The sequence below is a fragment of the Dendrobium catenatum genome, unplaced genomic scaffold (genome assembly GCF_001605985.2).
Source record: "Dendrobium catenatum unplaced genomic scaffold, ASM160598v2 fragScaff_scaffold_697, whole genome shotgun sequence".
Taxonomy (NCBI): domain Eukaryota; kingdom Viridiplantae; phylum Streptophyta; class Magnoliopsida; order Asparagales; family Orchidaceae; genus Dendrobium; species Dendrobium catenatum.
This window is the reverse complement of record NW_021319159.1, coordinates 382,996-400,324: the sequence shown is the minus strand read 5'-3', so window position 1 is coordinate 400,324 and position 17,329 is coordinate 382,996. Positions and strand designations below refer to the sequence as shown.

Genomic DNA, 17,329 nt, shown 5'->3' with positions numbered 1-17,329 from the left:
TGCTACTCATCCAAGCTTACTAAGGAGATCGTCGAATGCCTAGTGAACCATAACCTCCACATGAACAATTCAACACCCCCTACATGTTTGTTTGCCACATCCATCAATCACTCCCTCCAAGCAAAAACTCATATATCCAAGCTGAGCTACAAAAAAGTGACTATTCAAGAAGCCCTCAGCTCACCCCACTATGGGCAGCAAATCACCAAGCTCATATTATCTATGATCATGAATCACTCGCATTCTCATCCAGGTGATCCAAGGCTCAATACCAAGTTGCCATCGTCTTACATAGCATTCAAGAACCTCCTCCTCAAACTCACTCATCTGCTCCTACTCAACACTACCAAGCTCACCCAAACTATAGAGCTCGCTTAGTGCGCACTCAACACTATCGAGCTCGCTTAGATACAGATCGACAAAACTACACAAGCCTTGCTCTCTCTCAGCCAATCAAAAGTCAACACGTGTCAACGACAATGTGTAGCGTTATAGGGGTGTTATATTTTTTTACTTTTTCTCTACATTCTCTTTCATGTAGCTCTTATAAATAAAGAATAATGAGGAACAATTTGGGAAACTTTTTTTTTTTTAGTTTGGGAAACTTATTAACTGATATAATAGATATTCAAACTCAATTTCTTAAATATTTTGCTGATTTTCATCTATTCTCTCAACTCTCTCGCTCTTTATTCTGACATGTGGCGGCTCATCAAATCATCCTCCTAGGAAGGTCTAACATCTTTCATAAACCAATTTGAATCCAACAAAACCTCAAATTCATAAGCATAACAAGAAAAAAATCATAAACACATGCAATTGAACTTAACCGAAACCCCATGGTATTCAAGTTAGTAAAAGTACATTTAGTTAAAATCATACCCTTTAAAAAGAATTAAACAGCCATCTACTTGCCAGCATAAGATGGCATAAATAAAATTGAGATCGAAAAATGAGATTTTGCTGATGTAAAATACAACTAAAATATATTAAAATAAAAAATTTAAGTTCAAAATAATTAAAAATATTTAAAATCTCTATTTATCTCCATTAATTTCTCATTATTTCTCCCCTAAGTTTTCATTTCTTATATCATTTTTGTATTTTTAGTATAATATATATTTGGATAAGAATATTTTCCCTTATTAAATGAGTCCACTTCAGGGCAAATTATTAGGACCGGTCATCAAATCAAAAAATAGGTCCGGACATCCAATAAAAACTTACCACATATGCTACACTTTGACTGTGCTTTGACTGCGCTTTAACTACGCTTTAAGTGCATTTTGACTACGCTTTACCTGCGCTTTGATTGCGCTTTACTTGCACTTTACCTACGTTTTTGAAGCGCTTGACTTAAAATAATATTTTATTGGTCTCCGAACGATCTCTACGTCCGGCGACTGGACGTAATAAATTGCCCCACTTCAGAGCCACTTGGAATTCATGAACTTCAAAATTGATTAATTAGTTCAGCCGAAGTTCAAGCTCAACATAGAGATGGCTCAAATTTGACTCAACTCATTTAAACCCATATCCAAATTTTTATAAAAGAAAACAGATAAAATACAAAACACCATATGAAAAGTTGTGAATGAGCCTGCAGTTTCAAATTTGGTGAGTATTGTTGAGACATTTCTGCTTTCATGGAGCTTATAATAATAAATTCGTAGTTCAACAAACTAAAAATAAAAAATAAAAAAAAAAGGGTTGTACATTGAAAAGGGAAGAAACAATTCTTCTACCCGGTAAAAAACCCATTTAGAGACTGTATATATACATTACACTACCATGGATAAGAAAAGAAATATATCATTTTTCTTAAATATAAAACAAAAACAAAGAAGGCTTATACGAACATTTGTCAGAGAGGATGGCATTGCTTATTCCATCTCTGGTTTATCTGTAGAACTCCCAAAAAGAAGCATTTCAAAGACGCTCCAGATTACGTAGGAGTCGATGAAGGCTTATCTGATCCTCGAACATTATATTTCTCATAAACTTTTTCACGGTTCTCCGACCACCATTCTTCAGCTTGCTGCTCTCCAAATCTTCGTCGACTGTGAAAACAGAAAAGATCCAACATGATGAACAATAAGTACTAGAACATGATGAACAAAAAGCACTGCATGCAACATGAAATGTCTCAAGTACCTGAAACGCACTCGTTTCAGATCTCGAGTGCCATCTCGAAGAGCCGTCAGCGTAATATATACACCAGGTTCATATTGTTCAATCCATTCAGCCTCAACTTGATTAAATGTTGAAGTTGGGCTCCTAGGCTTTGAACCATTCTCCATAGTTTGAACAGAATTGGCATTATTAGTATCGAAGTAATCAGACCTGGAGCTAGACATGCGAGGTTCTGGTTCAGCATTACTACTATTTTTAGTATTCATCATTTTTTCCATTCCAATTGGATTAGAAACCCCACGATTTTGAATGTCTGTATTGGTTCCATTAGCTCCAATGTCATCTGTGTGTGCACGATTCCGCTCTGAAATTCTATTAGTAATAATAGACGGTGTTTGAGCAGCGGTTTGAGGTTGCTGTGAGCCATCATCTCTATTTTTCAAATTATGCGCTCCAATTGAATCCATGTGATCAAAAGCAAGTGAGTCGATGCCATTCGGAAGCGGCCTTACCTTAATGGGATCCTCTTCATACACACCCTGTGGGAGCCTCTCAGCCATATCCTTAAGCTGAAAAATTAAATCAAAAGAAAGAAAAATCAATACCAGTGTCCATTAAGTTAGATGTGTCAATAAAAAGCTGACTGCAAATACCGTCCAGATATTTGAAGGGAACAAATATCATCACCTAAAATTACTGAAACTCATGAAATTAAGCTATAAGCAATATCCACCTGCGAGATCAAAATGTTGTTCCATCAGCTCGTAACTGGGATGGAGCCAAGTGAGACATTTTACTACCACAGGAGTTCACTATCAAATCGTTGAAGCCAATATGCTTCATCTCATTTAAAACAGATGGATAATCATAATTTGACGAACTTTGAAATGCTGAACAATCACAGCAACAAGCCTTTATCCCACTGCGTGGGATTGGCTACATAAATCATTTTTCTCTATTGTATCATGTTAAGAGTCAAATTGTCGTTTAAATCTAATAAAAAAATATCATTTCTAATATTTTCTAACCAAGTCTTTTTAGGCCAATCTCTACCTTTATTAACATAGGTCAAATCTAATACATCTAATCTCCTAATTAGGTCATCAGAAGACCGACGTGGATTCTCTCTCTAATCTTATCTGCCACTAGAGCTACTCCTACCTTTTCACGTATATGCTTGATTCGCATTCTGTCTCTACGAGTAAAGCATACATTAGGGTCATCCTCAACTTACCTTCAACTCCCTCTGAAATTCAACTTAAACTTCAACTCCCTCTCTAGTCTTATCAACAAGAAGAATATCATCAACAAAAAGCATACATTATGGTACATCCTGTAGCAGTCTACTAAGAACATCCATGACTAAAGCAAAAAGACATGAGCTCAAAGTTGATCCATGATGTAATCAAACTGAATAGCAAAACACTTGGTCAAACTACCTTGTGTTTGAACACATAAAAGTTCCGGCATACATATCCTTAATAACATAAGTATAATCATTATTAACCACTTTTTTTTTCTAAACTCTCCATAGCACTTCTCTTGAAATTTTATCATAAGCTTTCTCTATATCAATACATATTATATGTAGATCCTCCTTATTATCTCTATACTTCTCCATCAAACCTCTCAATAAATGTATAGCTTCCATAGTAACCTACCCAGCATGAATCCAAACTGATTTTGAGAAACATTAATATCATGTCATAACCTAAGCTCAATAACTCTCTTATAGTTTTAAAATATGACACATTAACTTAATTCCTCTATAATTTACACTCTTGTGCATCATATTTATTCTTCAAAATAGGAACCAATACACTCCTCCATTCTTCTGGTATCTTTTTAGTCTTCAAAATAATGTTGAAAAGCTTTGTAAGCCAAAAAATTTCTTAATCTTTATGTCCCCCTTCCCCTAATCAAGATATGTTACAATAGTTGTTGATCACTATGCTCAATTTTGGAGCAGGCGAAGAAAGTTCTCGTCCTGCTTCACTTTAAGGCACAGATCATGCAAGAGATATGATGGTCCCTTGATGGCAGATCGTGGAAGAGAGATGATGGACAGATAGTCTATTCTTTGCTCTGCTTTCTCAACAGGAATATGAGCAACCTACGGGATTGGATTATGAAGATAAAAGTAAATGCTCTCCATACCTTAATAAAAAATAAATATTAAATAAAATAAAGCTCATAATGCATGGATTGAGTCATTAAGGTTAAACGGGATAATAATGTCATGTTGCAATCCTTAGGAAAAGCAACACCCTTCGATAGCACTCGCTAGCTCTCAAGAGTCCCCGGGTCTTATTTATAGAGAACACATAGTCCAGTAAGAGTTTTGATACGTCATCATAAAATTAACTTGATCGGGCACGAATCTCGAGGCAAAAGCTAGTTGGAAACTTCAAAAATTAATTTTGGGAGCACCCTAACTCCGATTTCAGCGGGCTTATAGTCAAACTGAGCGTCTCGGAAATACGAATCCAACGACACCAAATTCAACCCAATCCGAGCCCAAATGAGTCCGAATCAAGGGCTCAAAGCGCTGTTGGAAGGTTCAAACCGCAATTTGAGTTACCAAATGGTATCCGTTTTTGACAAGCTCATACTCGAATCGAACGGCTCAACGAGACAAATCCAACGAGCCCAAGATCGTCGAATTCCTACATCATTAAGACCTTCAAATGCCCAACGAACGGTGCATGATCAAAGGATTCAATATCGGCCGTCCATTCAAAACACTCCCAATTCGCCCCTGATCTCACGCCAATTTACGGGCTATGTCAGTCCAGAAAAACTATAAATAGAGCCCTCATTCTACACCAAAGGGAGTCAAGGGAAGAGAGAGAAGAAGAAGAGGAGAAAGGGGAAAAGGAGATTCCTCACCTCCTCGACCACCGCCGGAGCTCTTCCTGCCGCCTGAAGACGCCGGAACTCTGCCGGATTTTCAGGAAACGCAGGAATTCTGCACAACTTCCACGTGATGCTGAAATCCTTCCCAATTAACAACAGAGTTCCCTCTTAACGCCAAAACTCCGCCCAAGTGAAGCCGGAGTTCTCATCTGCCACCAACAGACGTCGGACTTCTACCCGACGTCTAACCTTCACTCTCCGCCAAGTTTTTACCCGACGCCGGACTTCTATGGGTTATCGGACTTCGCTGGACGTCTATGCGAAGATGCATTTCTTTCCATTGTTGGACTTCTACTTGACGCTATCCTATTGATCTTCGTCGTCAGACTATAGTCCTTCCGACCTCCGTCCCCAGCCGACTACGGTCCTCCTGACTTACGTCACCCGCCAACTACAGTCTTTCCGACATCCGCCTCCCGTTGAATACGGTCCTCCTGACTTATGTCGTCCGCCGACTACAGTCTTTCCGACCTCCATCGCTCGCCGACTACGGTCCTCCTGACTTACGTCGCCCGCCGACTACAGTTCTCCGTCGCCAGCTGACTACGGTCCTCCTGACCTACGTCGCCCGCCGACTACAGTCATTCTAACAAAGCAAATATGTTGATAGTAGCTCTTTGTATTTACATCATGTAATGTACTCTATAAGATGTACATCAAGGTAAGGCCTTCTCCCAAGGAAGGGCCTCATTTGTAATCGACTACAAATACTAGTGGATTCGTTCGAACTGGGCTAGGCCTCGTGATTTTTCCCCCTTTTTACAGGGGTTTTCCACGTAAAAATCTTGGTGTCTCATAAATGCTAGACCCTCTCTCTTTATCTGATTGCATGCCGGATTTTCGTACAACGCTAAGATGTTAAATCTTATATTTCTCTACCGCCGCGAATACTCCTGGACGCAACAAGTTTATTTCTGGGTGAATAGTAACCACAATCTATTACTCTGGCACACAATGCTTAAATTTTTGTCAAATGCTAAAAAAATAGGCAACAGAAGTACTCCATGCTGAGAATCACTAGATATTCTTTGTTTGAAGTAGACTGACAACTTAATGATGATGAGCGTCACCTTATAGGAGAACTGAGCAAATAGAACTCGGCAAATCATCAAAACTTTAACTAACCCTAGTGTCAGAGGAAGCAAGCAAGTCCCCCGATAAAATTCATCTTATAGGTGTTTTACGTATTTTTATTTTTTTTTTAAGGTGTTTTATGTACCTTGACAATGCTAGGAAGTATGAAACCAAAGGGGCATCAAAGTTGAGCATAAAACACTAGTGGCCAAATATGTATTCAGTGCAAAAAAACTTGAGCTTAAAGTGAGAAGCCCAATCACTTGCTATTTCTACATCAATATATTATTCACCAATCGAATGTGGGACTAATTAAATACACTTACGTGCTTCAACTAATTAAATACACTAATGTGCCTAACCAATCTCCCTGAAGTTAGAACTTTCCACATTAACTATTACTCCCACATAAAACAAAAGGTGTTCAACGTCTAGTATCAAGCAATAATAGCCCGCTCAACTATTTAAAGCTTATGTGGGAGTCATGAGCGCATAAACCTTTGTTGCACCATGGTAGAAAGAAGCAAAACTCATTGGAAACACAAATTGTATAAAATATTCAATCTATGTCAAACCATCAGGTTTAATACCACTTATCAATGCGTATAAACAAGGGGTTAAACATATTTTCAACCTAAAAGCATAAGCTTTTCTGACTCTGTTAAGCTTCTTGATCTTCCAAGAAGCAATAGCACATTTAGAGTAGGTGTAAACTCCTAAGAGAACAAAAGAAGAGAAAAATAAGAATTTTAATCATTCCATACCTTTTTCTTACAATTAGAGGAATATTTATAATACTTGGGTAGACCAAATTTACATTATAGAACCGGTCTACCTAACACAATCTTAAAACAGAATAAAAGAAATAAAATAGTGCTGATTACATATGTATAGACTATTTAGTTTGTACTTTATTTGGTCAAAGATATATTGTTATCTTTTGCTTGTTGTCGTGTCAATTTGGAATATTATTTTATTCCTTCTTTGGTAAACTTTTATGCTTGTAGGTTGGTCTATCATGTTTGTAGCATGTACTTCACAATTTGATTGAAATATTTAAAGATCTAATAGTAAGCGTTGATGTCTAACACTCCCATCGTCATAGAAAATAACCTTGTCCTCAAGGTTGAGAGAAGGAAAAGACAGACAAGGCTAAAAAATTTTCCCATGTTGCATCATCAGGTAGATTTAATATCCATTGCAGTAATACCTGACAATGACGCTAACCACGAAGTTGTATAATGCGTGAAGCCAAAGTTTAAAATTGCGCAATTGGGTATTGAGGCGTTTTTCATTTGTGAGGCGAGGCGTAAGCCTCAAAATCTAAAAATTGCGTGAAGTCAAAATAAAAGTTAAAATTGATTTCTTATACAATATTCAAATAATATGTTAAAAGATGACATATTAACTTTCTATTTAACTATGAAGTAACATATATATATATATATATATATGAAACAAAAAAATGTATAAAATGTAAAGTGTTAAGCGATAAATTATGTGAAATAGAATTGAAATCCAAAAATTACAAGAACAAAACAACATAAAATATATGAATTGTATTAAAGTATCATATAACATTAAGTTGAGCTCTAAATTTTTTTCTTTCTCAGTTGACAACTCATCTACATTTAATTCTAAAGAAAGATGAAATAGTTGGCCAAAAATTATATCAACACCATGAATTGAGAGAACAAATAAGTCTAAAAGAACATGATAGTCTTGCATAGTAGTGTTGATTTTGGAAAATATAGCCTTACATAATAATAAGTTTCCGTTTCTGACAGAAAACTTGAATTCTTTAGGTTGTGATTGTTAATTACGCAGGTTAATTGAAAAGAATGAGGATCGAATTGGAAGGCTAAAGCATTTGGGATAATTTCCAGTTGCAGATCTTGATTATCCTTAATTTTGCTAGAGGGGAGGGGGTCATCTACCACATCTTGATCGTTGGTGCCAAGTGAAAGGTAAAATTTATTTGGACAATAATATTGATGATCAAATTTAGCATCACAATTTAAGCAAAGACCTTTTTAACGATGAAATTGAATTTTGGTTGGTGAGAATTTGCATATTGGAAGGTTTGAAGCTTAAGGGTTGTGAAGATTTGACAGGGTCGAGGGGATGGAAGATTGGGATTTTGTATTGGAGTAGGTGTATGAATAGGATTTTTGTGCTTGTGAGGAAACGTTTTGAGACAAGCGGATGATGGAACTAAGAAAAATTATTGGATTTTGGATTCACGATGCCTAGCTAATTCCATATAGCAGCCAGCATGGTAGCAAGTCTTGCAAGTAAAAGCTCGTGACATAATTCTTGTTTAAATCCGAAAATGATATAACTAATGAAAGTATATTCAAATAAATTTGGAACTTTTAAAGCAAGTTTTTCAAATGAAGTTTGGTATTCCATAATAGAAAATTTTTTAATTAATTTGGAATTTTTACATGTAAATCTTCATATGGAGAAATATCAAAACGTTGTTGCAAATATCAAAGAAATTCGGGCCAAGAAAGTAAATGGCCTTTCATGCATACCCATTGATACCATGTAGCCATTACACCTTCAAGATTAAATGAGGCAATACTAACACAATTACAATCAGGAATAATGTGAAAATCAAAGTATTATCATGCTTTAAAGGTCCATGTTTCAACATCAGATCCATTAAAGCAAGTTCAATTTTCATTGATTTAAGGGGGAAAAAACCTATAAGGGAAGGTGACGATTATGAGAAGGAATTTGTCCGATGGAATCAAGGATGTCAGAGGAAGAAGAAGGATCTAGATGTAGTGGAGGAGATGTACAGTCAAGCAACAAACTATCAAGCTTTTGTCAACAGAATCCATGAAAGCATGGAATTGTTGAAATGATAAGCCAATGGAAGCAAATTGAACATCAGCTTGTTGGAAAGCTTTTGAATTTTGGTAAATTATAAATCTTAATTATTTTACATTAAAATAGATCTTCCACTAAATATCCGTTCTTCATGTTAATTGACAAGAATCGATACCTGGAATAAAGAAAGAAAAAAAACTAGTATAAGTATGAATTTGGAAATGCAAAATTAGTTTAAAAATCAAAGGAACGAAGAACCTGATGCAATCATGAAAAGAAAAAGATCAACAATTGCAAGAGGTGTAGGGTCGGCTGATGCAAGAATCCATAGGTCTTGAAAACTACAGGCGGACTTGTTGGAATATTCTTGAATGCTAAAACTTTCAGATAGGACACAATATGCCAAAATATTTGCAATCAACTAAGACGTAATCAACTGGAACGAAGTTTGATGGAACAAACAACAAAACAGACAAAAAGCTGATGCATGAGGATGGCAGAAAGGATTGTAGGATGAGAAAGAACTTGCGGTGGTTTGAGCTTAGCATAACGAGAGCACCATTTGTTTAGCTTCTTGATCTTCCAAGAAGCAATAGCACCTTTAGAGTAGGTGTAGACTACCAGGAAGAGAAAAGAGAAATCAGAAGTTTATTCATTCCCTAATATTTTCTTACAATAGGAGGGATATTTATAATACTTGGTAGACCAAGTTAACAATGTAGAACCAGTCTATCTAACACAAAATTAAAGTAGAATAAAAGAAAATAAACTAGTAATTAAATATATATATATATATATATATGTATGTATATATATATGTATATATATATATATAAAGACTATTTAATTTGTACTTTAATTGGCAAAAGATATATTGTTGTCCTTTGCTTGTTATAGTATTAACGTGGAATGTCTCTTTTTTCTTATTCTTCTTTGGTAGACTTTTATGCTTGTAGGTTGGTCTATCAAGTTTGCAGCCCATGCTTCATAATTTAATTGAACCATTTTAGGATCTAATAGCATTTGTTGATGTCTAATAGACACCATTGGTCACACCCCCAACCAACACTACTACTAATAATCGACGTGGGACAATGGAGGAGAGGCCACCCATCATTTACATCATATCAATTTTCATTTCAGTACAATTCATGTCATTTATATGAAACACAATTATAAAAAATATCATAATTTGAACCATCAATCATAAGCGAAAGGTATCTAGAATTTTATTTCCAAAATTTTTATCTACAGAGCAACTACAAGAAACCCAAAGCATGTAGCTATAACAAACTACTAAAATAATAAAAGATTACATTGACAAAATAACATTAAAAAACTAAAAATGACCCTATTTTGGCTCAACCTTATACTTCCCCTTTTCTACAATAGACAATAAAACCCTTTGTTGAGCTATGACGCCTATAAAGATATGCAACTCTAATTCAGTATTCAAGTATAGGAAACACAATACTTACATGTGTATCAACAAGCAAATGTAATAAAAAGAAAACTATATATAATATTTTATTAGGAATAATACACAGTAGATTACAACATAACAAGTGAAAATATTGCTACACATGACAGTTATGTAGAATGTTATATTAATATCATCACATTAGGGTAGTAGTATTTAACATGAAAATACTACACTCGGTAAATCTCACATTGTCAATTATTTTCTTAACTATACTTCATACATTACTATAGATAATCAGAAATAGATTCAGTTCAACTCATAATTCTCTTTTTTAGCCTTAGAAAGTGTCATGTCTAGATGATTAGATCAAGGACCATTAGCCCAAAGGCACCTGAGATTGCACGGCCTCAATCACCCATAGGATTCATATCCTATCGATGTCACATTGCCTCTACTGGGTTACACAGCCTATCCAGGTCGCATTGCCCCCACTCACCTACCACCTAAAATGATAAATGTGCTAGTTCTGTGTGGAATCTGATTATGTCGATCAATCAAATTGTACTATTGCCTCGGAACTAAAGTCAATTTGTAGTGCTAGCTTGGGGAGAGCAGTGATCCTCCCCCTGCTTTGGTCAGCACCCTTTTTTTTTTTTGTATAACACCCAGAAGCTGCATACCCAAACACCCTGGCGTGGTGTACCCTAGCACCCCAACGCTGTGTACCCAAGCGCCCCGATGAAGCAAAGTTTGCTAGGAGAAATGACATAGAGTAGAGCGCCGCAACGATCCAGATTCAACGCCATAGCATTGTGGAGTGCCGCAGTTTTCCAAATTGGCACCGCTACGTTGCGAGGCAGACTGAATAGTTTTATTTCTTGTTTTTTTTAAAGGGTGGCTTCCCTTCGTGACATTTACTTGACTTTCTCTTGTGCTTTGAGGGTGAGAACAGCATAAGAGAGAAGAGAAGGAAAGAGAGATAGAATAGAGATTTGTACTTATTTCTCCCAATTTATAGTGCATTTTTTGGTGTGGTGTAGCTCCATGATTTTTTCCGATTTCGAATTTTTCCACGTTAAATCCTAGTATCCTTTACATTCAACTGCTTTTCTATTTTTCCTGCTTGTTTCGTTGCGATGTTTACTTGAGATTTTGGGATATTTTAAAATTGAGTCCAATGTAGAGCAAACTCGGGATTGACAACATTTGTGTTATCCAAACCCTTGCTCCATATTACTAAGCCCTACCTAGCACTAATTGCGCTCTTCCATCTACTATAAAAACACCTCTCTGACGGGGCCTTTAAAATTCTCATCACATGCATTCCTACAACAATATCACACTTCCACAATAGCGGTATGTTTTTTTCAAATCCTCATATTTGTGTCAAACTCAAATTTCTGATGACCTCTGGTCGTACCTACTACCTAATACTCTTAACAAAGAAATTTTGTTGTCAAATGTACCTTATATTTGGTGTTGTTGTTGATTACAATCAAATCTTTTCAAATTTGCAAATCAAGTATTTTTAGTGTTACTCAATTAAGTCTATTAAAAATCTCCTAAATTTCTCATCATAGTTTTTCATATTTACTCGATCATTTAACAATTCATTCTTGACATCTTGAGTCTCGAAGCATTCCACTAAAGCCAGCTTATTTACCAATCAAACCCTTGAAGGATGACACCCTTGTATTGGCTTAACTAAGTACTCCAACTACAATGAGAACTCAACCATCTAATTTTCATGGTGCAACTCAATCCTTCGTGATTACTAGTTCAACTTTCGTTATCATTTGAGTTATAATTATAGGATTGCTTGTTTAAAACTAAAGAAAAAAAGTGGTTGAATTATTTGATGAATATATGATATATGAATCCTCAATTTCTTCACGTATTAATACTAAGAATCAAATTAGTTGCATTATAAAATCCTAAACATGATCTCTGTCACATCAAAGTCGTGACAAAGGCACTCTTGAGGAAATCAAAGGTTGAAGAATAAACATAAACACCAAAAATTCAATGTGAACTATAGGTAGAGACAAATTGGCAATGAATAGAAAAATTGCATCCATGAGAGCAAATGAGAATTGTGATAGTATCCATTTTCATAAGATTACACCTGCATGAGTATTCTTGGCATGTTGGACAAGAGCCTTATGTTTAACTCATGAACATTAACTCTTCTGAAGTCACCATTATTTGAAAAACTACGTCCTGAGATAATTTTAAAATGAAGAAAACAAAAAAGTCAAGTGCATACAAAGACCGTTAAACCTTTGCATTCGCAGTTATAAATGGAAGACTCAAACCTTATGATGCGGACATCGGCACGAAGATCTGGCGCATCTATCACAGGAGGCGTCGTAAATCGACGACTCTAATTTATATTGTTATTTAAGATTTATTTTATGAATTTTAGCTATTATTTTATGTTTTAGGTTAGTTTATTTGAGTGTTATGGCCCAAGGGGCGTTTTTGTAATTTTCTATTTTCTCATGTTATGGCCTATAAATAAGGGCCTTAAGCTATTGTAATGGATGGTTAATTTGATATGAAAATTTTGTGTTTTCCACACTTGTGTTCTTCTTGTGAGAGAGCGTTAGTGAGATTCCTATGGGAATGGATCGAAGTTGTCACCAGCCGCAGGATGGGTCCGGGCTCGTGATTTAAAGTCCCTTGGAGAAGGGCAAAAGCATCACCCGTCAGTCTTCGGAAGAGTTCGAGGCTCGCGGTTCTTATTTCTCTCTTTCGTTTATCTTCTTTCTTTGGTTTTTGTGTTCTTTATTCCGTCTTTGTATTTTCATCTTCCCTCGCCACCTTCCATCATTCGTCTTCGTCGCATCCAACTCCACCAAATTTCCCCCAACTTCCTCCATACACCAAGCTCTACTAAAAATTCCCCATAGCCTCGGCCACCTCCATCCGTCCCCTCTTGGTCGCCGGCCATCTTCCCAATTAGCTCCTCCACCGCCGGCCACTCTTGTTTGTCTCCATGAATGAGGAGTCAATGTCACCTTAATGCTTGCCTAAAGAGTTCAAATAATTTAGGAAATTATTTTCATCCTTTGAAATTTGAATTTCGAATTTCAAATAGTTTCCTAAATTAGAAAGCTATTTTAGAAAAGTATTGGTCTCATTCATGATGTAATTCAAACTTAATTTGGGTGATCTAATTTTGGGCGGTTTTCAAATTTTCAAATTCCACTAATTTGAAATTTGGATTCTTTCCTAATTTTTTCATTCTATTTTGGAAAGTTCTTAATCAATTCTTTTGAATTTCAAATTCAATTGGATTTGGTTAATTACTTTCCTAATCCTAAATTTACATTTATGCAAGCATGACACCTCACCCCCAAATTCCCTCTTGCCCATTAATGCTGCCGGCACCTTCATTGGCTTGGATTTAGATTTACTTCCTTAAGTCAAGTCTCTCTTTTGAAAATATTTCAAAACCCCTAAATCTCCTCCTACCGAAATTTTTCAAAACCTGAAATTAGCTTTGGAAATAAATCCTCCCCCATATTCACGTCACCCTCACATTCCAAGTTCTGTTGCCTAAGCATCCCCTCATTAAATCTTGCCAAACTCATTTTTGATTTGAAATTCCCTCTCACCTTTCTTTGGAAGATATTGCCTCCTTCCTACCAGCCGTGAATTTCAAAGATCAAGCCCTTAATTGCTGCTGCTGTTAGCCGAAACAATCAAAGCCCAATTACGTGAGCTTCTTCACGTAACAGCTTAGGATTTTAATTTTATTTCCTAAATTACCTTTCAGCTCACCTCTTCCCCCTTAGTGGATTTTCTCAAAATCTGTTCACGGGAGAAGGCAGATTTGGGGAAAGAAATTAATGGGCTAACCTGCTGTTAGCCGAAGCATTCAAGGCCTCCCTTTGGTTACTCCTCTCCCCACTTATTCTCTTCCCAATCAAGCTGAATTCTCCCTGGACTACTTCCTATCAGATTTCTCTCAGATTTTTATTCAAAAATCTGAAGTCATATTTCAAATTTTTGAAAGGGTTCTTTTGTTCTTCCCCCAATTGCAAGAGAAACAAGCTCCCGTTCTACATCACCTTATTATGAGGTTCCATATGGAAAAATCACATTTTTTAAATTGTAAAGCCATATCATTGTTTGCATGAACCTAGGGAATATAAACTTGTAGGAATCAAACATCTATAAACTGCAAAAAAAATAAGATATTTGATACATTTAAGAATATCAGATAATGCACAACAAAAAATCATTACCCTTTATCTTACAAACAAATTTTATTTCAAATGCACCAAATTTCTTTTAAGATAGAAGCAAAAATAAAAGAGTGAAAGGGCAAGATAAGTGCCAAGGAGGAGATTTAAATTTCACCTGTGCCGTAAGAGACTTGATAACTTCTTTTGCAGCTTTTGACTTCGCAGATTCCTCTGTAGCAAGCACCATGGCTTCCCTAATTTTCTTTGCTGACTTCTGTATCTCAATTTCTTGAAGTTCACAGCGCTGATTCAAGCTATTAACCTAATTTCCCATCATTACAATATAAATTTCAACCAAACAAAATGATGGATACTCTAAACGACACAACTTAAGAGTTAGCTACATTACCTGTGCACGTAGCATTTGAACTTCCTGGTTTAAAAGCTCATTTGTTTTCTTAAGGCTATCCGCTATGCTTTTGGAGAATGAAAGACCATACATTGTTGGAATGGGAGTTGCAGAACGCGGAGGACTATGTTTCCTTGAAAATGGAGAAACAGCCCGGAAATGATTGTTAGACTGAACAGCAGAAATGTTTGCTATTCTGGGGTTAGCTTGCAGCATATCAGGCCCAACAGGAAGGGCAATATCTCTGAGTTGTAGCAGTGATGGGAATTGAGAAGTACGAATCAAAGGCAATGATTCAGATTTTTTTCCACATTTAGCAGCATTCGTATCAATATTTTTTATCAAATCCAAATTGCTAGGTGAAGCAGCCTTGGAAATCTTTGTATCTGCTTTGTCAAAGCGGTCTTTACTTTCACCTGATAAACGAGGTAAAGCAATTTTCTTGTCCATTCCACCAGATTCAATTGCTTTATTCAATTTCATATAACAGGAATCACAGACCCGATAAGGTTTCCTAGGATTAGGAGCCAATGCAGCCCTCAAAGCTTTTCTTGCACTACAAGAATGGCAATGCACAAGACCGCAATTGTAACAGTTATGCCTCTTTCGAGTGAAACCAAATGTCTGCCTGCATGCTGTGCATTGAGATTGCTCAGCACCAGAAACCCACTTATGCAGACATATGGCAGCCGTGAAATTTGCCCCACAAGCAATGTGTTTGACAGGTCTGTCCTTCAAAGCTTCAACAAGTGTAGGTGCCTTCCGATCTTCAAGGTCTCCATGACCCAATCGTCCATTGGCTCCCTTTCCCCACGTGTAAATTTCACTTCTTGATGTCAAAACAGCAACATGATAAGCACCACAAGCAACTGATTTAACAGATTCATTGGCAAGCTTATCCTCAACTAAGCATGGAAGCTTTCCATCAGAATGTGGATTCCCGAGCTGACCATAAACAGTACTTCCCATGGTAAAAATGTGGCCTGAAGTAGTCAAGCCAATTGTAAGACTATGACCACATGCTAACTTGTGAAAATTGTAATCAATCAGGGATGGCACGCATGTGGGCTTTAGACGTGGTTCCTTGTCTCCATGCCCAAGCCGATATTTGTCCCCATCACCCCAAGTAAATAGTTTACCAGAAGATGCACTGGATTGTGTTACGATAACTTCTACTACAGCAGCCATATGCCAGACTCCACATGAAACAGCAACTGTCTTCAAACCCATCAAAGACTCTACTTCCCTAGGATATGAAACACTCTCTCTATTTCCATGGCCTAATACACCAAAAGTACCATCCCCAAATGTGAACAACTGCCCCGTTGTACTTATCAATGCAGTGTGCCAAGTTCCACAAGAAACAGATGCAACTTGCAGCCCTTCCAAAGGTCCTGAAACTCTTTTAGGAATCCAGTGGCTGATATCTGTACCATGACCAAGTAAACCTGACTGATGGGCACCATCACCCCAAGTATAAAGTTCGCCGCTAGCAGTAAGAGCACAGGAATGAAATTCCCCACAAGCAACAAAATCAATGTTAGAGACTGATAAAGATTCAACAAGACGAGGGTGAATAGCATCTATTGCCACACCATGACCAAGCCGCCCACCAGATTCTTCACCCCATGTAAATACTTCTCCCTGCCTAGTTACAAGAACAGCATGCCTTACCCCACATGCCACATGTTGAACATCCAAAACTACATGAGATTCTAAAGGCTTTGGCTGTAGGATATCATTTCTTGTACTAGAAAAACTACTAGTTTTCTCAGTGCCTATTCTGGAGTAGTCACTCACAACCTCGCCCCACACATATACATCCCCAAAAACTTCAGACTCATCCTGAGCAGAACCATGGCTGGACGTGCTAGGAGCACTAGAAACACTGACTCTGAAAACATCTGAGACTCCTTTTATTTGCACATCGGATCTTTCTATGTTTACCATACTCTAAGGAGGTTCTCTAGACAATGTGTTATCGAATACCTTTCTGCCAGGAGAATCCTGTGAGGTTCCCAACGGGTTGTCACTTGGACTGCTAGATATCAAGCCCTTGCTGCTCTGAAACAAATGTTCACAAAGTATACATAAACATGGTTAGAAACAATTTGGATAGCAAATAGATAACATTAACATACATCTTAAGGAATTGAAAATAATATACCAAGAAAAGACCTGACTAACAGGTGGGTGCTGAATGATCCCTACCGCTAGATCCAAATTTAGCGTGGCCTGAATTTAGAGTTATGCATGACCTAACTGAAGCCAAAGCCCATCTGGTTTGGGTTTCAAAGTAAAATAATGCATATATATATATATATATATATATATATATATATA

The 17,329-nt window shown here is 36.8% G+C and overlaps 1 protein-coding gene across 3 annotated transcripts in view; it reads right to left on the bottom strand.

Moving 5' to 3' along the window:
* Positions 1-1,606: 1,606 nt before the first annotated feature.
* LOC110103919 (PH, RCC1 and FYVE domains-containing protein 1) overlaps positions 1,607-17,329 on the bottom strand; it is a 39,830-nt gene continuing 24,107 nt past the window's right edge. For 2 of the 3 annotated variants that reach the window (XM_020832807.2, XM_020832805.2), the window contains 4 exons: positions 14,987-17,050; positions 14,753-14,899; positions 2,155-2,702; positions 1,607-2,060 (listed from right to left, as the gene is read on the bottom strand). In XM_020832807.2, the coding sequence (XP_020688466.1) occupies positions 1,946-2,060; positions 2,155-2,702; positions 14,753-14,899; positions 14,987-16,936 (2,760 nt within the window). In that variant the 5' untranslated portion in view covers positions 16,937-17,050 and the 3' untranslated portion in view covers positions 1,607-1,945. The remainder of the gene's footprint in view (positions 2,061-2,154; positions 2,703-14,752; positions 14,900-14,986; positions 17,051-17,329) is intronic. The other variant, XM_020832806.2, reaches the window with a different exon arrangement.